Genomic DNA, 24,942 nt, shown 5'->3' with positions numbered 1-24,942 from the left:
ATGGAGGGTTTGGTAATGGTACATGTTTATGACTTTGCTCATGGAGCTCACACAACTACGAGTAAAACCATAGGTGTTAATGTCTAAGATTGGGCGGTAGCCTAATCTTGGTTAACGTGGGTCCGGTGGGCGAACCGCTACTTGTGATGTTCTTGGAGCTTCCGCTATCTATCAAGTAAAATACAAAGAGGCGTCAGAGGGAGACCGCGCTGGGCGTTCTTCTCTTCTCCGATGCCTAAGTTAGTCAATGTATTTATGTTGACAGGATAACAGTAGGTAAGTAGTAAATATGTAATTAATGAGGAGAGATGAGTGAACCTTTTATAGGTGGGAAAGAGGCTGACATCTTCCTTGTTTTCGATATGGGACTGATATGCTTCAGTTCCCAGCTTCTGATGCTTCAGCAAGGCGATCTTGGCGCGGCGCGTCAGCGGTGATCTGGGGGTGAGCCGGGGCTCAGGTGATAGCCCACTTGGCTGTGTTTCCGTAGGTCACACCGTTGTGGCTGTTGGTGCCGCTGGCAGTAGCATGAGCGTGGCTTATTATAGCTAATTATGCTTGGCAAATGCTCATGTAAGTACAATAGGCAACGTGGGAAGTTGGCCCAATCTTGCAGGCAACAATGCTTTTCCCACACTAGGGGTCGTCAACGGGCCGAGCCGGGCCTTGCTATATTTTTAAATAATAGCGGGCCGGGCCGGGCTTTATTAAAAATAGACGGATCCAAGCCCGTCCATATAAAGCGGGCTTTTTCGGGCCGGGCCGGGCTTGGCCTTGCGGGCTTTTTTGGGCCGGGCCTTGCGGGCTTTATGTATAAATAAATATTTAAAGACACAAATATTTTTTTTTTTAATCAAGCTTTGGAAATTCATTGGATAATGATCAAATACAATCAAAGATAACATATCTATAATTCTATATTGTACCAAAAAAAAATCTTTATTTATATATAGATACTAATTTATTGATAAATAAATTTTTAAAGGCACTAATTTTTTATAAATCTATATTTATACATCATACACTCCAGAGAGCAACATATAGCAATTCAAAGAAAATGAGAAAACTGACCGTTGGATGTGATTATTACAATAAAATAAGAGTGTGGTTAAAAATTTAGTCAATTTCACCATAGTTTCAAACCCGATCGGATTGGTCAACTGTAGTCACTTGCATGTTTTCTTGGTTTGACCGATGGCGTGATGAACGCAAAACTTCCTTATTTTTTTACATCACGTTTGTAAATATTTCATCGATGGATGTGTGTGGACATAAGATAAAAATTTCAATTTTTAATTACAAATACGTTGGCCTATACTAATTTGTCTCCTAAAGTTGTATGACTTATACATTGCATTTAAATTGTTGAGGTATATTCTAAAACAACCGTGAAGTGGAAGATGAATTTGGAGAAACCAACCGCTCGATTGAGAGATTGTAATATTTTATGGTGGTTGTAAAAAATCTAGCCAATTTGGTTATCGTTTCGAATTCGATCAACTAGGTCAAACGTAGTTACTCTTATAAACTTATATTTATATATCATACACTCCAAAGAGCAACCCCTATCAATTCAAAGAAAATGAAAAAACCGACCGTTGGATGAGTTTATTACAATAAATTATGAGTGTGATAAAAAATTTAGCCAATTTCACCATATTTTCGAATTCGATCGGATTGGTCAACCGTAGTCACTTATATGTTTTCTTGGTTGACCGATGGTGTGACAACCGCGAAACGTGCTTATTTTTTCACATCACGTTTGTATATATTCCATCGATGGATGTGCATGGACATAAGATAAAAAAAATTAATTTTAATTACAAACACATTGGCCTATACCAATTTTCTTCCTAAAGTTGTATGACTTATACATTGCATTTAAATTGTTGAGGTCCATTCTAAAACAACCATGAAGTGGAAGATGAATTTGGAGAAACCAATCGCTCGATTGAGAGATTGTAATATTTTATGGTGGTTGCAAAAAATACAGCCAATTTGGTTTTCGTTCGAATTCGATCAACTAGGTCAAACCTAGTTACTCTTCTAAACCTATATTTATATATCACACGCTCCAAAGAGCAACCCCTATCAATTCAAAGAAAATGGGAAAACCGACCGTTGGATGTGATTATTACAATAAATTATGAGTGTGGTTAAAAATTTAGTCAATTTCACCATAGTTTCGAACTAGATCGGATCGGTCAACTGTAGTCACTTGCATGTTTTCTTGGTTGACCGATGGCGTGATGAACGCAAAACTTGTTTATTTTTTTACATCACGCTTGTAAATAATTCATCGATGGATGTGTGTGGACATAAGATAAAAATTTCAATTTTTAATTACAAATACGTTGGCCTATACTAATTTGTCTCCTAAAGTTGTATGACTTGTACATTGCATTTAAATTGTTGAGGTCCATTCTAAAACAACCATGAAGTGGAAGATGAATTTGGAAAAACCAACCGCTCGATTGAGAGATTGTAATATTTTATGGTGGTTGTAAAAAATCTAGCAAATTTGGTTATCGTTTCGAATTCGATCAACTAGGTCAAACATAGTTACTCTTATAAACTTTTATTTATATATCATACACTCCTAAGAGCAACCCCTATCAATTCAAAGAAAATGGAAAAACTGACCGTACGTTGGATGAGTTTATTACAATAAATTATGAGTGTGGTAAAAAATTTAGCCAATTTCATCATATTTTCGAATCCGATCGAATTGGTCAACCGATATTTAGAATATATATATATATATATATATGCACATATTTTATATAGAAGTATAAGAACTTCCACACACACACACACACACACACACACACATATATATATATATATATATATAAACACACACACACATACATGATATATTGATATATCTATATATATATATATATATAAACACACACATATTTTATATATATAAACACACACACATAAATAGATATATCTATATATAACACACACACACACACACACACACACATATATATATATATATATATATAAACACACACAAATATATATCTATATGTGTGTGTATATATATTTATAAACACACACACACATATATATATATATATAATATTTTACGGGCTTTTACGGGCCGGGCTTTTGCGGGCCGGCCCACTACCCACCCGAGGCGGGCTTTTGCGGGCTTTTTAACGGGCTGGGCCGGGCTTTTAGCCCTCAGGGCCGGCGGGCCTCCATCGGCCCACTTGATCCGCGGACTTTTTGATGAGGCCTATCCCACACAGGTTGCATATGATGGGGGTTCCATTATGCTTGCAGCGCAAGAGATGTCACACTTTTCGGCACACGTTAGAGTACTTGTGTTCGGAATAACAACAGTCTTGAGGAGCTGGGGCTACTGCTAATGAAAGCACAAGCATGCCTAGAAAACTCACACATCTCAACACAATATTAGTACTAGCTTCCATTGCTAAGCTCTCTTATCTTTTTATTGGTTTTGGTTATGCTAGTTTTTTTTTTGTTGCTGGATGGAGTGGAAGTTAACCTCAAGCCTTAATTTATGATGTGCTCATATTTTCCTATACTTCTATACCTCTTAATCTTGATTTTTATGCTTAGTTCTCTTTATTTATGATTCACTTACATTATTTTAGTGTTTTTGTAGGTTTAATTGTTCCATAGAAAGAATAAAATAAGATAAAATGAGCTAACTTGGATTGAAAGGCGATTCGCAATCCCAAGTCCCAGAATCTGCCTATGCAGAACATCCAACTTCGCTAAATTACTAGGAAATTCTCATATAGAATCAGACAATGAGCTTATATCAATATCTATGGATGTCTACTTTCTATAGACTTGTACTGATCTCAATTTCAATACTTCTAGAGCAAGTTATGATTGTTTGAGTGAAGATAGGTTAGAATAGAAAATCTGCTTGGGATTTTACAAACATTTATGGAAAACTCAAAGTTCTGTGGCATAAGATAGTCAATCCTACTGTTTCAAGGAAGTTAAATCAGATGAGGATTTATTGATGAACTTATTCCTACTTTTACTGGAGATATTTCAAGCTTTTCCCATTCCAAATTAAGAAAGGAATCTAAACTCAAGTCTTACAAGAAAACTTGAAGCCAATGATGAGTAGGAATCTTCCCTATATAAGAGAGTACGAATTTCACATGAGGAGAACGTCTCTGGAGAAAATTGAAGATGCCTTAGGAGCAGAGACGACTCATCCATCTTCCCCTTCTTTTCTTTTTTCCATTCTTTTTATGTTTATGCTATGTTTCCCATCCTTGTGCCATACCAAAATCCTAGAAACCTAGCGTCCAGAACGGCCTTTGCGTCGTGCTTCCGTTTGCCCTCCTAGCCACCATACCAACCCTCATATCTACCGCTATCACTACCTCCTCCTCTTCACCACGTCAACTATTGACACCATGACAAAAAGCTTTGCAACATCTCTTGCCATTGCCGGCAGCGAGGTAATTGACATCTCGTGCATGCCTGATGGTGGTGCTCAGCAAAACTCTTAATCCTATCTTCATGCTAGAGCTTTGACAACCAAGAAAGTGACAGTACCGGATCTGAAGCGTCACTTTCATCGTATCTGGGTTCTGGATAACAGTTTCAACATTCAACATAAGGCACCGGATCATTTTTTTTTTCTTTCTCTTTTGAGCTTTGAAAGGACAGTAACAAGGTTCTAATGGGAGGGCCATGGAGTTTCCAGCATGCTTTGGTGGTTCTGCAGGCCGATGATGGAGTATCCCCACTGCATTCAATTGAACTCAAATACATGTTCTTTTGGGTTCGTATAACACACATGCCTCCAGCATTTGAACGGAAAAATATCATCATGAATGCAGTCACTGGTAAGTACCTGGATATTGATCAAAAGCTTTTTGACACTACTGGTGAAATTAGGGTTAGGGTTTTGCATGATCTGTCAAAACCCTTCTTTCTGAAGAAGACTCTAAAATTTGCTCCGGGTGTGGAACAAGAAGTTCACTTCTTTTTTGAAAAGATGATTGGCAAATGTAAGGATTGTCATTTGGTTTTCCATCCTAACACGACCAACCCTGTGACACCGACTTCACCTCAAGACAATGCTCAAATGCCTGCAATACGAAGGCTTGAGTTACTGGACCCTCACATATATAGCTGCAGGGTAATCAGTTCAAAGATGGTACTTTTCATTTTCATGGTATCAATACCCCTATTCTACCACCTGCGAGCAGAGCCTATTCGAAAGAACTAAACCAAGCAAAGTACGTAAATCTATCATCATCAAAAGTGCAACTCCTATTGTGTCTGATGATACGCTAGCCCTAGTTCCCATTGAGACTGAACTGCAATCAAAGAGGGAACGCTTTTTCCCATCTCCAAAAAAGCTTCAATTTCTTATGGCTGACTTGCTGGAAGGAAAAACCAGTCTTGTTGCTCCAACAAAGAGAGTGAAGGTGTCAAAATTCACCTCAAAACTCATAGCCAAATCCCTGGGTCTAGAGGAATCACTAGAGGGATTGTTAGTATCTGAGGAAAGCATGCAATTATGCACTGAGCAAAATAATCAAACATATGCAAGAAAGAAAATAGGCCAACCCTTGGGTTCTAAAAATAAAAACCCCTCTAAAGCAAAGAAAGTCCATGCTGAAGAAGTCTCAAGTGTGTTGTTTTCAGGTAAGCCTCCTAGCCCTAGTCTGAAGGGCAAGGAGAGAACTTTTATGTGTTTTCTATGCCTATAAACTATGTAATGTTGTCAAGGTTATAGGCTAGCTTTAAATAAGTGAGCGATAAGTTCCGTATAGTTTGTCTATCCTATGTATCACTGTGGTAAAAACCACAAAGCCTTGTTATGTCCATTATGAGGCAGCGAGTAGGTATGTAATGGTCTTCTTGGCATGAGTTTTCATCAATGAAGTTATCATTATTTCGAGAGAAATTTTTTTTTTTTTTTAAAAAAAACCTTTTTCTAGGGTTAGGATGACACCTTAGCCTAATTGTTTATGTACTTTGATCATTTATTGATGGATTTATAATTTCTTTATGATGAATTCTTAGTCAGTATTTGAATTGATGCTTTATGTTTAAGTTGTTTGATTGATCACCTTAGGGCTTTGCATCTAGTAATTAGAAGATGAATTTGAGGTCTACCTGCAATATAATTCATATTAGCTTTTTGTGATTAAGAGTTGTGAATTACATTATTGTCGTACCTGAAGTAATGGTTTGCATGATTTTCTTGTTCTCTAAAACGTAATGAGTCCTATATGTTTCAGTAGTACCTGGATAAACTGCATGCTAGGATATACGACCTCTACCGTATCTGGAGAGAATCATACACTTAAAAAAAACTATGGTCTACGTGCTGTACCTGGACTTAGATACGAGAATTGTCATCTAAAGTAATAAAAGAATATGTTAATTGCACCGAAACATAAATAAGATTGTTAGTGGTTGATTATGAAACCCTATGTTCCATCATCTTTACTTTTCAACTTATATTTTGTTTGTTTATAATATAAAGAAAAAGAAAAAATAAAAGAAAAAAGAAAAGAAGTCAGGCCAGGTCACAGAAAGAAAAAGAGTCTTCTTTATGATTATCAATTATCAATGCCCTATTTCTTGTGATGGGCCTCTTGTATTGGTTACATTTGGGTTTTTGCTTCAAGAGCTTGGCCTTAATATCTCATCTATCTGGGCTTTCTGAATCAATTTCTTTTCAGACAAACAAAAAGCTGAAGTTCATCGATCAGCATATCTATTATTCTGGTCACTTCTGATAGGGTTGTATCACCACATATCAATCATTCCCACTAAGCTGTGATTGTGATTCTCTCTAACTCTCTCACCAACTACGCGTTTCGAGCTTTTCCAGCTTTTGTATTCTAGCCTATCCTACCTAAGCTCTCCTTTTGTTTCTTTCTCTAATTCGACCTCTATATAAAAACCCCAGCTAGGATCTTCTATCTTTTTCCAGCAACTGAAAGCGATCCTCGATCTCCAACTTCCTTTCTTGCATGCATGGCCATTTGGACGACTCTCTATTTCCAATTATTGCTTCCAACAATCATTTACTTAATTGCTAATCATTCTCCACCTTCTAAACTAAAACGACTTTTAGTCCATTTCATATGATATATGTTGCTGAAAGCCAAAGACTAGGTTAACGGTAAAGTACCATCGTTAACCTAACCCTAACCCTAGCCCTAGCTAGCTAACATTGTGAACATAAGCATTCATATTTGATTAGCTGGATCCAAGTTTTCAACCCATCACTGTCTTTTGCCAGTTTGGTCGTGTTTTAGCATTAAACTAGACAACCCCATGCAAATCGCAAAGCTATTAATTTTCAGAGATCGAGGAGGTGCTTGATTGCTTTAATGGGCCAGTTTTTCCACCAAAATTATAGAACCTTAATTCTTAAGCTTTCAGGGGTTCCATTAACCAATTAATAAACCCAAATCTGGAATAATATAAATTTAGGTTCATAGCTATGGTGCTTTTCATGTAGTAGAAAACAAGTAGGCAGGTCTGGGAGACACACACACACACATATATATACAGATCCTATCGAGAGCGAGGCCTCGCTCTGAAATTAAAGTGCGAGGTTGGAGTTTATGGTCACTTTTCTGTCGCATATCCGCATCTCGACCGTTCAGTTTTTAGGTACTAATATATAGATCATCTCTGCAAAATTTCAGTCAAATTGGTGATCTTTAAGGTATCTAACTCGCTTAAACCAATGGACTAACAGAATCTGTCAAGCTGAACCGTACTAGCTTTAAGGTAGTTATCAATGCCTTAACCGCTTAACGACCATCAATTTGGCTGAAATTTTGCAGGTCGGTTTGGTATTTGGTTTTCTTTTGTGGATATATATATATATATCTCCCAAAGCTATAAAAATTAGTCCCAAGCACCTTCTTCCCAAAATTAATTACCGGTCGGTTTGGTATTTGGTTTTCTTTTGTGGATTGAACGAAGATGGTGATGGTCCTGATGGATATGTACAGGTAAATTTTCCTATATAAAAAAGCTCTTTAATTAATTTTGTCGGTGGAGTTTAACGATTTGCCCATGCATAACTAGGAGAGTAGCTAGCTACCACTCAACTACATCCTAACTAGCTAGCTAATAACTATAAGCATAACGAGTATAAGTCACGCTCAATTTATTGTTTAGAGCTAGAGATTATGGAATATTTCTGAAATATAAACATTTTTATCGGAAAGTGACTCTCAATCGATAGACATATATTAATTTAGATGCATATGTATGAAATTTTTTGGATAAACACATTTTCATTTATTATAATGGATTAGTGTAGATGAGACAAAATGAGACACTATATGTATATTTGTCAGTATTACGTTTGTTTTTCAAGATATATCTCTGTTCTGTGGACAATTAAACAACTCAAACCTCGAATCAGTATCAGGCAAAACAACCAACACGATTAGTAACTTTTTTATCTAATTAGTTTCTTTGTACAATAATATTTGAATAAAGACTTAATAAAACAATTTATCTGAAATTATTTCTACCATCATCTACAACACTAATATTCACTAGATACTTTGGGCATGATGGGTTAGCAAGAAAATAAAGATAGAACCACATAATGTGTCTTCATCTTAGAGCATCTTTAGCAGACTCTCTATTGTGGCTCCTTAGCTATTTTGGAGAGCATGTTTATCTTTTTATCTATCTTAGCAACTGCACCAGACTCCTAAGTGACTCTCTATTATAACTTTTAGCTATCTCGCTCATAAATATAGAGAGCGGGATGAGGCTCTCTATAATTTAAAATATTCTTTTAAAGTTATTTTATGTAATTTATAAATACATTTAAACTATTTAATATTTATTTAAAAAATAATATAAATTCAAAACTAGCTAAAATAGAGAGCATTGATGCAGACGTAATTCTAAAGTGGCTAGGTAAAATGACTTTTTAGCTACTTTAGCTAAAATTTGACTCAAAAATGGCTAGTATTGCTAAAGATGCTTTACAATTTTCGACAATGTTCAACCTACATAGATGAAAATTAATTTTTAGTTTAGTAAATTAAGATCAAATTTGGAATCTCATTAATTCTAGAACAATAAACAAAGCTTTGTAAATTGCAAATGCCGAATCTTACAAATTATGAAGTGCCGGACTGGATTCTTAGAATTGAACAATCAAAAGGAATAAGAACAGACAGAAAAACTATGAACCAAATCAATAATTTTCTATAAAAATAAATTAAAATGAAAGCTCTTGTAGTTTTGTCCTGGAATTGGCACCATAAGATGAGACATGGTAAGTAAAAGCACAGATCTTGTTCATTTTTGCAGCAACATTTCCAGAAAATTAATTAAATGTTTGAGTTTTTTCATTTTTCTAAAAAATTTCTACTCCAAGAATTGTATAAAATGATTGACACTTTCTCGTGATTATATATGCCAACGCGTGTCTCGAATCCACCTGCGGTATGGACACCTATGCAGCTGAACAAGAATCACAGGCTCAAAGGCAAACAAAGCCAGCCAAGCTAATAATACATATAAATTTTCCAAAGAATCAAATTTGGTTATAGAGCTCACATATTACACGCAACAAATATAGGCAATGTGCATGTGTTTTTCCACAATAAAGCTTTAAGATATTTTTAAGGATTTTTATACCATTTTTAAGTCAATATAAATCTTTTAATGCATTATTTGAAGGTTTCAACTTTAAGAGAAAAACTCAATTGGGAAAAAAACATTCATAGAAAAAGAATTCAGATAATTTTTGAGTTTGATAATAGTTATTCGTCTATTTTCTTCGAATTTTAATTGCGGTTTAGACTATTAGTTTGTTTAATACATAACGAGTTTCGGTTTAATTAGTATCTTGTAGTGACGATTTTAAAGATTTCTTTAGAAAAAAAGCGCTTCCATTATGAAAATTTAAGATGATATTTCCTAGTCAAAATTAAGGTGAACGAGATTGTTCATTCTTACATTGAATGAGTTTGTTTATCTTAAGACATTTTTTGTAAGGACTGTCATAGTAATAATAATATATAGATAAATACTTCTAATGATTCATGATTGAACTAAAAATTTCTACTCATAAAAAGCATACTGTATTAATGATTTGGGTTCTCAAATATGATTAAGTTCAATATGCAAATTGGGTGATTGAATAACTTTGGTAATCGTTAGGAATGATGATTTAAAATGCATGGTTTAGCAAAAGCTACATGATGCCATACACAATGAAGCCTCCTTTTGTCTTGGCCATGTCCTTTGTGCTATATAACATCCATGCATCTTAAATAAACATGTCCTTATATTGCTAAACAATGCCACTTGAGCAATCTTTATCAAAATATGACGACCCCCAAGTACTTTAATAAAAAACCCACAAAGAACAAGTTGCATTTCTTCCCCAACAAGAAAAGAAAAGAAAAAAAAAAGAAAGTCAAATTGATAACTCTTTCCCTCTTATCACCAAGGAAAGTGGACTTCTCTAGTTTTATGAGAGTGAGACCCTTTATTTAGGCCAAGATAGAGAATCCAACACAATTTCAAATACTTTTTTTCCTAATTATCACTATTTTCCTAAAAACAATGAAAAAATAATAATAATAAATTATTCCCCCTCTTTCTATCTACTTTTCTCTGTCGTAGGTGGGCCCATGTGCATTGCTGGCTTTCAGCCATGGCTCTGTTCGTTTTCTTTTTTATAGAGAGGTTTGTCTCAGCAGACATACTAGAGCGAGAAACACAGAGAAAGAGTTTCAGTTGGTTCAATCACACACAAACTGATTTGAAAGCTTCACCCTTTTGTTTTGATTCCCCCAGAAAAGCTTCACCCTTTTGTTTTGATTCCCCCATATCTCTCTCTATCTTCTTCTTCTTCTTCTTCTACTTCCTTTTCTCTGTGTCACCCACAAACCCAAAGACCAGAAAAAACAAGTTGAGCAAGTAAAGTTACAATCTTTATTTATCTTTTCTACAGAAAAAAAAAAAAAAAAAAAAGAAGAAAAAAAAAGTGGCCATATCCAAAATCCCTTTTGCCCACAGTTTTTGGTTTGATGGATCTACAGATCTAACGCGTCAATACAATACCCACATGTATTGCTCTGTTTCTTTTAGATCTCCATCGTTTTCATCTGCCGTGACTCTGCAACACTCAAATCAAACTGCCTAATTGTACAGCTGCCCCTGTGAGTTAATATCTCCTCAGTTTTTTTTGTTTTTTCCTTTCTGTGTCTGGTTTTTTTGCTTTGTTGGATTTGAAAGGTTGGAAATTTGGTAGTAAGGATCATAAAGTTTACTGAATTTTTGGGTGTGTAGTTGAGTAATTGTATAGTTGAAGTTTGGGATATGGAGGTAGATATGGCTGTCACTATTTCAAGCAACTCTATACTGCTTGTGTTGCTTTCTTCAGTTCAGGATAGTATTGGCATCATGCGGGTGATAGTCTTTTTCAGGTCCCAAGTAGAAATGCAGATAGGTTGATTGTTATCATGTTGAATAAGATTGTTAACTGAATTTTACATAATTAGCTGATTTTATTTTTCGGTTACCTATATGATCAATTAGGTTGGTTTTGTATTATTCTGTATCATGTGGTCGTTTTCGGTTTTATATAGGATTTTCTTTTTCGCTCTTCAGGGGATAAGGCTGGTGGGGTTATTGGTTGGAGGAAGTATTGCATCCATTTTGGATGTGGAGGCATTTGAGGCTGGCCCAGGTGAAATGAGGGATGTTATCAAGATTGATGAACTTTCTGAGGGCCTGCTGGCGACCATCTTCGGACGGATATGTGCATGCAGGTTCCGATGCAGCTGGCAAACAAGAAGGATTACTTTGGTATAAAGACTTTGGGCAACACTTGAATGGTGACTTTTCAATGGCTGTTGTACAGGCCAACAATTTGCTTGAGGATCAGAGCCAGCTTGAGTCTGGTCCCTTGAGCTCGCTTGAGTCTGGCCCCTATGGCACTTTTATTGGAGTTTATGATGGGCACGGCGGCCCTGAGACCTCCCGTTATGTCAATGATCACCTATTCCAGAATTTGAAAAGTAAGTTGCAACAGTTCATATTGGCATTTAACATCAAATTGTTTCTTGGAAGATTACATTAGACTCACTGAAACTTGTTCTTATTAAGATTTTCAGAAATAATGAAGCTGAATATCACAATTTAGGGGATATGTCTATTGATGATTATCATTCAGTGATTAGTTCTTCGGATTGGAATAGTTTCATTGCTAACAATTCAGTAAACCTTACTTGTAGGGTTCACGTCAGAGCAACAGTCCATGTCAGTGGATGTGATACGGAAAGCATATCAAGCAACAGAAGATGGATTCCTCTCTATTGTTACCAAACAATGGCCCGTGAAGCCCCAAATTGCAGCCGTTGGATCTTGTTGCCTTGTTGGTGTGATCTGTGGAGGCACACTTTACATTGCCAACGTTGGTGACTCCCGCGCTGTGCTGGGGAGAGTTGTGAAGGCAACTGGAGAGGTACTTGCCATCCAGCTGTCAGCAGAGCACAATGTGGCGATAGAGTCTGTCAGACAGGAGATGCATTCTTTGCATCCAGACGACTCGCATATTGTAGTTTTGAAGCATAATGTATGGCGTGTAAAGGGATTGATTCAGGTAACTTTGATATATGTTTTTTTTTTCCTAATGGAGCAATTAATGCTTTAATGTTTGTTAGTTAGGCCAATGTTGTGCTGCTGCAGTCTTAAAGACCTAAAAGGTTTTACTGGTGATCACGGGACTCTGTATTGTCGTCAGTATTTTAATGATGAAAACGAGGAATAAACCATAAGCTTGAAAGTAGATCCATGTTGCTTTGGGTTTTCTTTAGGTTACACATTGATGAGAAATCCCCTTTGAACCAAGATTTTGAGTGCAGTGCTGGACATTCACTGAAATGAATTGAAGCTTTGTTTTTGTCTCATTAAACACATGTTCTTTCTACTTGAAAACATAACCGACAGTGACTGCCTATGTGATTCATGATAAAAGCATTGTATCTTGTAGTGTTTTTAAGTTTGCATGTATCTTTGTTGGTTTAAATGTTTGACATGAAGGTTCAAATGACTTTCCAGTTAGGAATTCTTGGAGAGCACTATGATTTATAATTGTACAAAGCGATGTTAATATCTAGCATATAAAGAAACTTGCATGTTGGCTTCAATAAGGTACTTGGACTTGTGGCCTAATTTTTTTTCGGTTGAAGGCGAGGTTGCATATTAATAATTATTGACATGATCAATGAATATAATGCCGGAGAGATAAACTGGCATGAGTGTGATTCAAGTAGTGATAATCTTTTTCTGTTATTAGGGGTTGGCATTGATATTCTATTATCTATATTTATATGGTTTGGAATCCATCGAGTACATGCTTGGTTTTACTGGGTTGTCGTAATAATTTCAAGCAGCAGATCCTAGCCTTGTAATTCACAGTGAAGAGTATTTTGATTTTTTGGAGATATTTTTCTTTTGCAGATTTCTAGATCCATTGGAGATGTATATCTAAAAAAGCCCGAGTTTAACAGGGAGCCTTTGTATGCCAAGTTTCGCCTGCGTGAACCTTTCAAAAGGCCAATTTTAAGCGCTGAACCAGCAATTTCTGTGCATGAACTTCAGCCACATGATCAATTTCTCATATTTGCTTCGGATGGGCTCTGGGAGCACCTTACCAATCAGGAAGCAGTTGATATAGTTCAAAGTCACCCACACAGCGTAATATACCTTATCTTGGTGCTAATTTAAGTTTCTATTTTGTTTGAAAGTTTCTATTTTATTACAAACATGGCCTAATAAAAAGAATTTGGTGGCTGTATTTGGATTTTATCTCGCCAGAGTAAAAGTTTAGTGTTCCCTCTGTGAAGTTAAATGTTGTTAATGAATATAAAACAAGTAGCTTAATGTGCAAGTGGAATATGAGGAGAATATAAATGGCTGCATTAATGTCAAGGCTATGGTTGACAATGCAGGAGCACCAAAGAATATTGTGTTGTACATCTAACACTATTGTAAGTGATATAAAGAAGGTAGAAGTCTGACCCCACGCTCCCTTCTCATTTTCAGGGAAGTGCTCGGAGGCTAGTCAAAGCTGCATTGCTGGAAGCGGCTAAGAAGAGAGAAATGAGATACTCCGATTTGAAGAAAATAGACCGTGGTGTCCGCAGGCATTTCCACGATGACATAACAGTCATAGTCGTATTTCTTGACTCGAACCTTGTGAGCAGAGCTAGCTCAACCAGGGGCCCTACTTTGTCTGTGAGAGGAGGCGGTATTAATTTACCCGCAAAAACTCTTGCCCCCATGGAACTGAATGCTACCTGATGAAGCAGCCAGGTCATTGTAATATTGTACCTATTGTTGAGTCCTTCTGAGAACTCCAGTGATCCATCTGCTTGTACATCCGAGATAAGAGAAGGTGCAGTCATTTTTACCTTTTTTACTGTACAATGTAACAATTAACTTGGACCTGTATGTTATTTTAGTTTCTGAGATATTGAGAGCAGTAGAGATGTATAAGGAAAGAATCAAAAATATAGAGCTTCAAATGTGACGATAAAGATTCTTTCTTCAGAAAAGTCTTCTCTTCAAATTGATCCTCTTCTTTTTCCACTTTATTTTAGAGCTTCTGGGTATTGTACATTAGTTGTGAAAGGACAGATGACCCCCGATAATGGAATCTCTAGCTTGCAGTACATTGCTCTGAAACAGTAAGACTGACTGAGAGTTTGGCTTCATCGGCTTTGCCAAGAACTATGATGTGGATACAATCTGTACTTGGAATATTTTGCTTCAGGTAGGCATGAGAGTCTCGTGGGCAGAATGGGAAATGTGCAGTGCTAGCAGAAAAGGAAAAATAAAGTCAATGTGCTTCAACACTGAGCTTCCTGAACTGTGGTTTTGTTGGGCAAGAAAGAAAAGAGTGCTGGTTCTAATGGATGTTGGCTCTGAAATGAAATAAAGTTAAAGATGAAACTAGAGCTACAGACCTTCCCTTAAGCTTGTTGAAGATGAAAAAGTCACCGATATAAAATTCTCACTGGCTCATTCTTGTGCTTTGTTTGTGTTAAAGGTCTTCACATTCCAGCTGAGAGGGTCAAGCAGAAAATGAATCTTTTTGATGCCTTTGGTGTCTTTTTGCTGAAACTGGTTCTTGTGCACTTGTTTTATGACTTTTTTCAGTGTGGTGTTTCCCAAGAATCCTTTTACCTTTTGTCTTTGGCTTTTCTTTTGGCTCTGGTCAAAACCCGAGAATCCCCATTATCAAATCTGGAAGAACAAACAAGTGCTGGGGACAAAGGAATATGCAAAGCTAAATCCACCATGGAAAGCTCTTTCTTTTGTTAGTGTTACCCTTATCTGTGATATTCATATTGGGTTTACCATGGGAACTGTGTTGCTAATTTCAATTAACAAAAGAGTTTAAGAGTTAAGACGGTGTTAATTTGGCGGGAATTAGTTTATTGATTGATTAAGACAGTATTATATTTTACCACTTTTGAGAGCATATTCACATTCATCCACATGAGAGTGAGGCCACACAGTCCTGCTCTATTATTGTCCATTTTCTTACCACTTTTCTTTTCGCTTCTTTTGGGCACAATTCTCGATGAGATTATGCTTGTCATTATTACCCCATAATCTCTGTGATTCAAAGTTATAACCAGAAGGCTGTTTGAAGTTGTCAAAGGCGACATAAGTTATTAACCTCTCAAGTTTCAACTGTAATATTAACTTTCGGATTAAATGGTACGTGAAACTAAATCTATCAGACATTTTGGTGCTTGAACTTTTATATCGACCAATAAGATCACATAGTATCGACTATCAAGAGAGAAAACACACTGATTTGGTATCCGTACTAATTGCGTTTATCTTTTGTGTAGCATTTGACCGAACAACTAATGCATATATTATAAAAACCAATATCGCTCCACTTTTCGCGGAGCTGCATTCTGAAACCCTAGTTTCGTGAAGTAGGGCGGCGGCTTCGTCTGCTTGCTGGTGACGCTCGGCGTCGCCTTCTCGGTTCGATAAAGTAGGCGGGGAAGACTTCTCCCGTTGATTGGTGGTGGAGAGGCCAAGGTCGTGGCTCAGAGGTAGAGCTTTGACGCACGGGTGTAGACGTCGGGTTCTGGATTGGTGAGGCGAAGCACAGACCTTGGTGTGGGTTTGCAAAAGCGATGGGCGTTTTACGTTGGTGGCATTGAGTTTTGACGAGGAGGAGATCGGTCGCGGTTTCGGGACTAGAGGAGGAGCGAGGTCGGCGTTTCCCTGCTAGAGATCGGAGTTCGGATCGGCGGTTAGTGCAATCGCTAGCACAAGTTTTGGTGGGCGGCGAGATGGTTGCCAAGGTCTCCTGCCTGGGGAGGCCGCCAGACTGATTTGGCGGTGACGAGCGGCTTCTCGAACTGGCCAGAGTCGGCGGCTGGGTGTGAGGCGCGTAGGGTGTGGGTAGTGGGCCTTGGGCCTCTGCCTTTCTGGGCTGCAGGGATGTAGTCTAGAGAATTGGGTCTTGCCCAATTCCCCTATTTTTCTCCCACTTGGGTCGGGTTTGGGCATTTTGGGGGTGGTCTGTCCTGCTCTTTGTCCTGCATCTGTTCCTAGAATGTTGCTGTGGGTGTGTTGAATGTTGCGACGTACACCAAAAGGGTCTTAGGCGTCAAGATGTTCAGGACATTGGTTCCATTTTCGGGCAGTGTAGGATTAGGGAGTTTTTTCAATTCTGCATTTTCTTTTTCAGCAGTTCCTTTAGGATTTTAGTTTTCAAGTATGGATTTCTTTTGGATTTAGTACTCTTCGTGAGCTTGCATTGTAATATGAGGGGTGCTTGTACCCTTCATGCTTGACCAAGTGAGGTCGTCATGATTTCGATCAATGGATTAGTCTTCCGTTGCCCTAAAAAAAAAAAAAAAAAAAACTAATGCATATATTATTCACTTATCACGATACTAAATTGATTTTTTTTTATTTTTTTGGATATTTTTTTATTAATCTCAAAGTTATATTATATTTCGCAATTTATTCCACCCGTCCTCATGTGTCTGTAAATTTGAACACTGAACTTTTACGGTGTTGATTTACAAATAACAAATAGAATATAGCCGTATGTAGTTATTAACTTGTCACAGACATTTAATCGATAACTTGTAATGCGAGCTAAGCTCACAGACCAGCGTTGGGTATTCAACACACTGACCCCTGAACCAACCAATGTAATTGACTGACAGTAAATAAAGAGGTGGGGTTATTTGGTTCCCATACACAATAAATTATCTTATGCCAGGTCAAGTTATTGTACAGTATCCCTCAATGAGGAACAGTTACTTTGACTTCTGGTAGACCAACTCTCCCCTCATTAGCCTAATCAAACACCCTTCTTATTATACTAACTGGTTTTATGGGCATGTAAAGAGAGACTTGGCATATGTTAGTGAAGTAGGAGAACGAATTTTATGGAATGTAAGAACTAAGAAGTTGCAGAAACCTTACTAGCTCCAAATTAAAGCCTTAATTAACTGACATTTCACTGATTTCAGCAACCCCATGATAAACCCTTTAGCATGTTCCAGCCAATGAACCTCGTAGGGATGGCAATGGGGCGGGTTGGGGATGGGGATCATAATACCATCCCCATTCCCTGGATCATTCTCTACCCCCATCCCCGCCTCAATCCCCAATAAAAATATATTGGGTATTCCCCATCCCCATCCCCACTGGGGACTAAGCCTCCAAATCCCCAATAAGAATTTAATAAATAAAATAATTTTTTCTCATATTGCATTTTTTAAAATCAAAATTTACAACAAATAAATTTAAAACATGATTAAATTCATAAATCATAATTCAGTGAGTGCAAAGGTCAAAACACCATTAAAGTAAAAACGTAGCCATTAAAGTAAAGTAGTAAATGTATATATTTGTGATTTATATTATACAAAATAAATTAAAACATATATAAGTTAAATATATGTATATATTATTGGGGCGGGTTTGGGGATGAAGATCACAATATCATCCCCGCCCCATCCCCAATCTTAAATAGCGGGGATTGGGGATCCCCATCATCATTCCCCATTTGTCCCCGAATTCTCCCCCCATTAGGGACGGGTATCTAATGGAGCTCCGCCCCGCTGGGGATTTTTGTCATCCCTACTCATTTGGTTCAGTTTCTAACTGACAGTGTTCAACATTCATGCATTTCCCTAAATTCTTCGTCTTAATTAACTTATAAGTCGAAAGTTGTATTAAACTACAAAGTCGTGAGTCGTTAGATTAATCATTATTTGCGATTTTCTAATATACAATATAAATGGTAGTTAAAAATGGAGTACCATCAGTCTAGTCCTCAAAAGATTTGGTATTGGGATTTTGATACCCAAGATAGAATCAGTTTTGACTCATTTTCTGACAACCCACTATTTCCTCTCTCATTTTTCCCACCAAAAACTAAAACCCACCTCAGTTTTCCAGTCAGAGGCAAAAACCCTACAGTACTCTTATCAGTTACATAATCTGCATTACACATTATGACATGATTTGATTCTCTACAAAGGTCACGGCTCTGGGTTCTCAAAACCACAGCTTTGATCACAGCTAAAAAACCCACCTTTCTTCACCAAAACCCACCTCTGGCCGGAATCATGGGCTGTGTTGTGTCAAAGAAAAACGGCGAGGGGGACGACGTCGTTTGGCTCTGCAAAGAGAGGAAGCGGCAGCTGAAACTGGCTGTGGAGAGAAGGTATGCTTTTGCAGAAGCACAGTGCAAGTACAATCACTCACTCTACTCAGTAGCAGCTGCCATAAGGATGTTTGTAGCAAGACATTCCTCACCATCTTCACCATTTCTGATCACATTTCCTTCTGTGAATCTTGAAAATGCTGAGCCCATTGTCCAAAACAACCCCATGTTGCTTCAGCAGAGGCCATCTGAGCCCACCACCCACAAAGCCATTGCTGCTGGCCCAGTTTCTGAATCTGCAAAATTACAAGAAAACCCAGATGGTGAGAGTGAGGAGGGGGAAGTGGTGTGTGAGCATTTTTATGATGGGGTGGAGGCAGCAATGGAGTCACCAGAGAGGACATTTGGGTGGGATTTCTTTAATCCTTTCTATGATGGTGTGAGGTCACAAGTGGTAAATGGGTTTGGGCAGAGTTTTGATGAGGACTTGAGGGCTGTGAGAGAGAAAGAAGGGATTCCTGAGTTGGAAGATGTGGGTGAAGGAGTAATGAGTGAGGGAAAGGTTGGAGATTTGAGTAATTGTGATGTGGGTCATGAGGAGGAGAGTGGAATTGAGGCTGTGAGTGATGCTGATGTGACCCAAGAAGAGCAAAAAAGTCTGAGGGTCATTGATACACCCAAAGAGGGGACGGAGTTGTTGGAGGCTTTGAGAGATGTTGAGGACCATTTCATGAAGGCCTATGATTCTGGTTTGGATGTTTCAAGGATGCTAGAGACTAACATGGTTCAGATGCAATCTGCATTGGAGGAGATTAAAGGTGGGGTCTTTCTCTTTTGTTTACTTGTGTCTTTGAAAACAAGTGTTGTTGTTCATCTTTGCTTGGTGTAGTTCATTTCTTTATTTGATTTGAATAGGAGACATTAGAGAGAACCATTATTGAATCCATAAGAAAAATGTTGCAATTTCTGTTAATTATGCCAAATCTTTTCCTTCTGCATATGTAGAACTGTTAAGATTGCATCTCTTTGTGGCCCAACTTGGCCTTGTTCAAACCTTGTATTCTGCATGGATTGGCTTTTAGAGCACTTGTCAAATTGCCTTGAGGTCAAGTTATCCGCTGAACACCTCATTTGGTATTCCATTGAGTTTCTTGAATCAGTTACTGGTGGTGTGTGCAGCAAATTGCATATGTAGTAGTGATTCCCATCATATTATAGCTCTACTATCAATTCATCTATGATTTTGGGTGCAGAGAACTCAACTAAGCTCATCCGTTCAATCACACGGAGTCGCTCCACCTCATCCACATTATCTTGGTCTTCCTCTGGCAAAAGTCTGCTTACATCTAGTTCCAAAAGTTCTTCAACTTACACTCAGTACAGCAATGATCTCTTTGATGACTATGGAGCAATGGGATCCGGGAACCATTCTTTGACATTAGGAAGGTTATATGCTTGGGAGAAAAAGCTATTTCAGGAGGTGAAGGTAGAGTATGAATCCAACTATTTGTGCTTCAATCAGTTTATGATTTCTTCTGCAGCGTATCTGATCTTTTAATGATTATTAATTTTTCTCGAGATGTACCATCTACATTGGTAGTCTATAATTAGAACAAAATATATGAGCACTCTCTCGTTATATGTTTCTTATCAGTAGAAACGAAATCCTTTTTATGAAGTAGATATGTGATTAGTGTATTCCACTATGTTTCACATTGTCATATCCGCCATATGTCCTGATTTTTAATTATTAGCCATTAGTTTTTAGCTTCTTTTTACCCCTTCATCTGGACATTTGAGATAATTTTGAATGATATATCAAATATTGCCAACATCTTTACATTCATGTATTCAGGCTGGAGAGGAAACCAGGAGAACTTATGAGCGAAAATGCTCCCATTTGAGAAACCAAGATGTTAGAGGAGATGGACTTGACAGTAGGGACAAAGTTGGAGTTGAAGTAAAGGACTTGTATGCCAGAATTTTGGTTGCCATAAGAAGTGCTGAATCAATATCACAAAGAATCGAAAAACTGAGAGATGAAGAGCTGCAGCCACAACTTATCGAGCTGCTAAAGGGGTAAGACAGCTACCGTCATCTATGTATTGTTGGGAAGCTGTGAGAAGCCTTGGCAATATTTGAAATTTGTTATAACCTTCATTTCTCCATTACTGCAGCTTAATGAGAAATTGGCAGATAATGTCGGAATTGCATGAAACTCAAAACAAAATCATGTCTGAAGTGAGATCGCTCAACTGCCTCACCATTGGAATGTTCTGCAATGACTCGCACCAGCTTGCTACTTTCAAGCTTGAAGCTGAACTTCAAAACTGGCGTGCTTGCTTTGCATCATACTTTGCTTCCCAGAAGGGGTACATTGAAGCTCTTCATGGTTGGCTGTTAAAGTTTGTTGCCCCTGAAACTGAATTCTACTTGAAGGGCATGTCTCCACTTCCATCGTGTACACTCAACGGGCCACCATTACTTGCAATCTGTCATAACTGGTTAACTTTTATGGATAAACTGCCAGATAGGGCAGTGACTAGTGCCATGAAAAGCTTTGGGAAAGATGTCAGAGCCCTGTTGGTTCAACAAGGGGAGGAGCACCAACAAAAGAGGAAGGTCGATGGACTCGCCAGAGAACTTGATAAGAAGGTTTTGGCATTTGAAAGGACAGAGAGAAGGCTTCTTGGATTGAAGTTTTCTGAGAAAGAAACAGAACTGCATGTGCCAAATCGAATTGAGTATTTGACTGGGATGAAGGATCAGCTGGATATGTTTAGGAAGAAGCTAGACACTGAGAAGGCAAAACATCAAACCAGCATGCAGGAGACACAGCACATTGCAGTGAATGGATTTCAGACGGGGTTTACTTCAGTTTTTGAATCCTTAGCCGAGTTTTCAAAGACTGCTACAAAATTGTACGCTGACATTATAACTTTCAGCGAAAATGCAAAGGGGGTAGATGACAAAAGTAGCAACAACCCTTCCTGAAGTTGCAGCATTCATGTAGTGTTAGGCTAGCTGTTGAAGAATTGTTTCATATGATAGGTTGTGTCAAACCTGCTCTCATTGAAATGGTTATGCATTGCAGGCTCTTGCTTTGTAAAGTTTATATTTAATTATCTGTTTGTTTTTAAGAATATATAGGATAATAAGGATATGGTGTTTCTTAAAATTTAGCATATATCACAATTCAGTAGATTCACAATGTACCTACAATCCAAGCACAAATAAATTTCAACCTTTCTCACACACAGATACATTGAAACATTCATTTCATGTTTGGGTCTTCTTCTGTACTAATTTCCTCTCGTATATCTTTCAAATCGTCCCTGTCGATGTCGATTTCAATACTATTGTTCTCTAAACACCTTAAGCTTGTGCTCTGAAAGGACATGCTATCTAGGTCTACATGAAACTTCTGGAATCCAATGCCATCTAGGCTCACAGAGTTTAGAGATTGATCATAGTCTATTGATCTCCCAAACCCTAGGTCTGTTGGTCGACGAGGTGCACCATTTGATCTTCGACTCTCTCTCAACTGCTGTTTATTGTCTGCAGAATAGAGGGCTTCTTCGAGTTCTCGACACACCTGGGACATTGTAGGACGGTTCTTGGGTATTTTCACAACACACCTCAAGCCAAGTTTTCCCATCTTTAGCATCACCTCTGTGTTACATGGTTCTGATAAAAGATTAGCATCTAAAATCTCCTCAACACGACCTCTCTCTAAGCTAGGCCTTGCCTGCACCAAAGAAAACATTGTCACATTATTTGATGAACAAAGTTCGGATAACAATTAAGGTCATGATAAATTGCTCACCCAGTCAATGATGTGAAAATTAGGGCGATTTCCGGTCATATCAACAGCAGGCCGGGAAGAAACAAGTTGGAGAAGAATGATTCCAAAGCTATAGACATCACTGAATTGGGATAAGTGGAAACTTGCACAATAAGCAGGGTCGAGGTACCCTGGAGTTCCTTTGATTTGGCTACTGACATGTGAATCGTCTCCTACAGGCCCTGATTTTACAAGTCCAAAATCTGAAACCTTAGCTTCAAACCCATCTCCTATCAAGATGTTACTTGGCTTTATGTCACGGTGAATTATGCTTGGGTTAACCCCTTCATGCAAATGAGCAATGCCTGTGAAAACAGTAAAATTGTAAACCAACATTAGTGACATTAATTTTCTTTCTTCAAATGTAATAAATATAAGTGATGGACCAACCTTTTGCTGCTCCAATGGCTATGTTCACTCTTTGCCTCCAACTTAAGCTTATCCATTTCTTTCCTACATGGTAATTGAACATGATTTAGCAAACACAGACCTAATTAACACCCAATTTAGGAATCAAAGCTCAAATTTGGATCATCTGACGGGCATTTAGCCAATTTCTTAGATTTTAGAAATATAAAACTCCTCAAACAGTCTGAAGTAGTGCTCGAACCCTCTCGAGTAATACTGGAATCCCTTAGAGTGGTTACATATGTAACAATTTAAAATAGTTGGTCAATTATTTTTAAAGGGTCTTGACTTTAAGCAAAGGAACGTACCCATTATATAATCAAGCAGAGAACCATTGGGTACGTATTCATAGATCAAAACTTTTCCCCCTCTTGCTCCAACTAAGTCACAACCAATTCAGCCTTAATTATTAGTATATAGAAAACAAATATATATATATATATATATATGAAACAATAGGGTAAAACTTGATAATCATATAACATATATATGCATACCAGGTTCTTCACAATATCCAACCAGTCCTACAAGGTTTCTGTGCTTAACTTTAGAGAGTAGCTTCACTTCTGTTCGAAGAAAAACACTAAACAAGAATCAGATTAAGCATTCATTTAGTTATGAAATCTTTTCTTTCTGGTGTCTGAAACCTGTGCAGGCTTTATACCGTTTCTGAATTCTTCAACACTCTGAAACGAATCGGCGTGAGCTCTCTTGATGGCCAGGGTTCCCAGATCATCAAAGTTCCCCTTGTAAACATTTGCAAAAGCACCACAGCCCAACATGCAGTCTCTGTTGAAATTATTTGTAGCCTTCACTAGTTCCTCCAGATGGAATCGCCTCAGATCTATCTTCTCCTGTTTCAAAGTTCCTAAAAATGCAGAGTTAAAAATTGCCGGATCAAAACAATTATCTCCTTGAATTACACCGAAACCTTTTGAGATAAACCCAGCATGTTTTTATAAAGTGGTGCAACAATTGAGTTAACTGAAAAGTACATAGAGATATAATGTAAAATGTGCAATCTTCTTTCTTTCGTGGTTTGGCCTCCAACTATTCAACGATATGGCAATGTAAATTGCTGGAAATAAGTCAAGTTTTGCTCACCTTTTAGAGCAAGTTTCTTTGGTGACAACTGCCCTTGTTCTCGCCGGCGCCTGAGAGCCGGTATAAGCTTCCTGCTGCAAAGGAAGTATAACAACGCAGCTATCACGACTGTTAGAATGCCTATTACGAAGCCTCCCCATATATGTGTTTGATGACTAGCATGAGGAACAGAATCTTGAAGAGACTGTGGTGAATCCATTTCCAATTAATCACCTCCAAAGCTCAAAACCCTAAATCCTAAAACAAGCAACTCATTCTACATACCCAATTCTTGCATTATTTTGCTTTTGGCATTTTCACTCACTCTCTTTCTGTCAAGCTTATAATCTGATTTCTTTTTGAAGATAAAAGGAGGGGAAGGAATATTAGAAAGAGGTCACTGTATATAAGCTGATCACAAACTGTTGCATTGCCGGCTAGCTTTATATTATGTATTCAGAATTTGGAAGTCTAGCTATGGTTTTTAAGAGTCAGTCTTGGGATTAATTAACAAGAAAATAAAAAAGAAAGGTCACTCTCCTACTCACCACTTATGACTTAGTCCTATTATGTAAGACGGCATATAGGCCAAAACAACAAGTACTGTCTATCTACGTATCTGTGAATTGATGTTGCAAATGTATGCGTTTGCTCCCCACGGGCAGAGAATCCTCATGCATGAGGATGGACTTGGTCAGAGGTCTAATGGATCTTTGGTGAATCACTTGAAATCAATATGCAACTTTCTTTTTTTGGGTCTTGACCATTTATTCAATTTGATTCCAATAAATGTCAACTTACTCCACTAAGGGTACGTTTACTTACTTGGAATGGGAGAAAATGATTACGGGGTAAAACTATTCCTACGTTTACTAACATATAAAGGAATCAGAATGATTCCGGATAAAAGTAT

General features: G+C 37.7%; 3 protein-coding genes across 4 annotated transcripts; 2 read left to right on the top strand and 1 right to left on the bottom strand.

Annotated features, from left to right (window-relative positions):
- The first annotated feature begins 10,728 nt into the window (after positions 1-10,728).
- Positions 10,729-14,605, top strand: LOC133715957 (probable protein phosphatase 2C 60). Its single transcript, XM_062142667.1, has 5 exons — positions 10,729-11,189; positions 11,641-12,050; positions 12,267-12,634; positions 13,495-13,731; positions 14,080-14,605. Exons 2-5 carry the CDS (start codon positions 11,732-11,734, stop codon positions 14,335-14,337), a joined length of 1,182 nt encoding a protein of 393 aa, XP_061998651.1. The 5' UTR covers positions 10,729-11,189; positions 11,641-11,731; the 3' UTR covers positions 14,338-14,605.
- Positions 14,606-18,440: 3,835 nt separating this feature from the next.
- Positions 18,441-21,704, top strand: LOC133715932 (protein ALTERED PHOSPHATE STARVATION RESPONSE 1-like). The gene is made up of 4 exons (XM_062142637.1): positions 18,441-19,512; positions 19,948-20,180; positions 20,550-20,773; positions 20,872-21,704. Exons 1-4 carry the CDS (start codon positions 18,657-18,659, stop codon positions 21,686-21,688), a joined length of 2,130 nt encoding a protein of 709 aa, XP_061998621.1. The 5' UTR covers positions 18,441-18,656; the 3' UTR covers positions 21,689-21,704.
- A 142-nt stretch (positions 21,705-21,846) lies between these two features.
- On the bottom strand, positions 21,847-24,484 carry LOC133715941 (probable serine/threonine-protein kinase PBL11). Of its 2 annotated transcripts, XM_062142647.1 has the most exons (7): positions 24,051-24,483; positions 23,611-23,814; positions 23,444-23,512; positions 23,255-23,326; positions 22,929-22,991; positions 22,521-22,843; positions 21,847-22,442 (listed from the first exon to the last, which is right to left on the bottom strand). In XM_062142647.1, exons 1-7 carry the CDS (start codon positions 24,247-24,249, stop codon positions 21,969-21,971), a joined length of 1,404 nt encoding a protein of 467 aa, XP_061998631.1. In that variant the 5' UTR covers positions 24,250-24,483; the 3' UTR covers positions 21,847-21,968. The 2 variants fall into 2 exon arrangements, with proteins under 2 accessions (XP_061998631.1, XP_061998640.1); XM_062142656.1 differs by lacking the exon at positions 23,255-23,326 and having other exon boundaries at positions 24,051-24,484.
- Positions 24,485-24,942: the final 458 nt, after the last annotated feature.

The sequence above is a fragment of the Rosa rugosa genome, chromosome 1, assembly GCF_958449725.1.
Source record: "Rosa rugosa chromosome 1, drRosRugo1.1, whole genome shotgun sequence".
Lineage (NCBI taxonomy): Eukaryota > Viridiplantae > Streptophyta > Magnoliopsida > Rosales > Rosaceae > Rosa > Rosa rugosa.
Note: the sequence above shows the minus strand (reverse complement) of the source record. Positions and strands in the feature narration are given on the sequence as shown.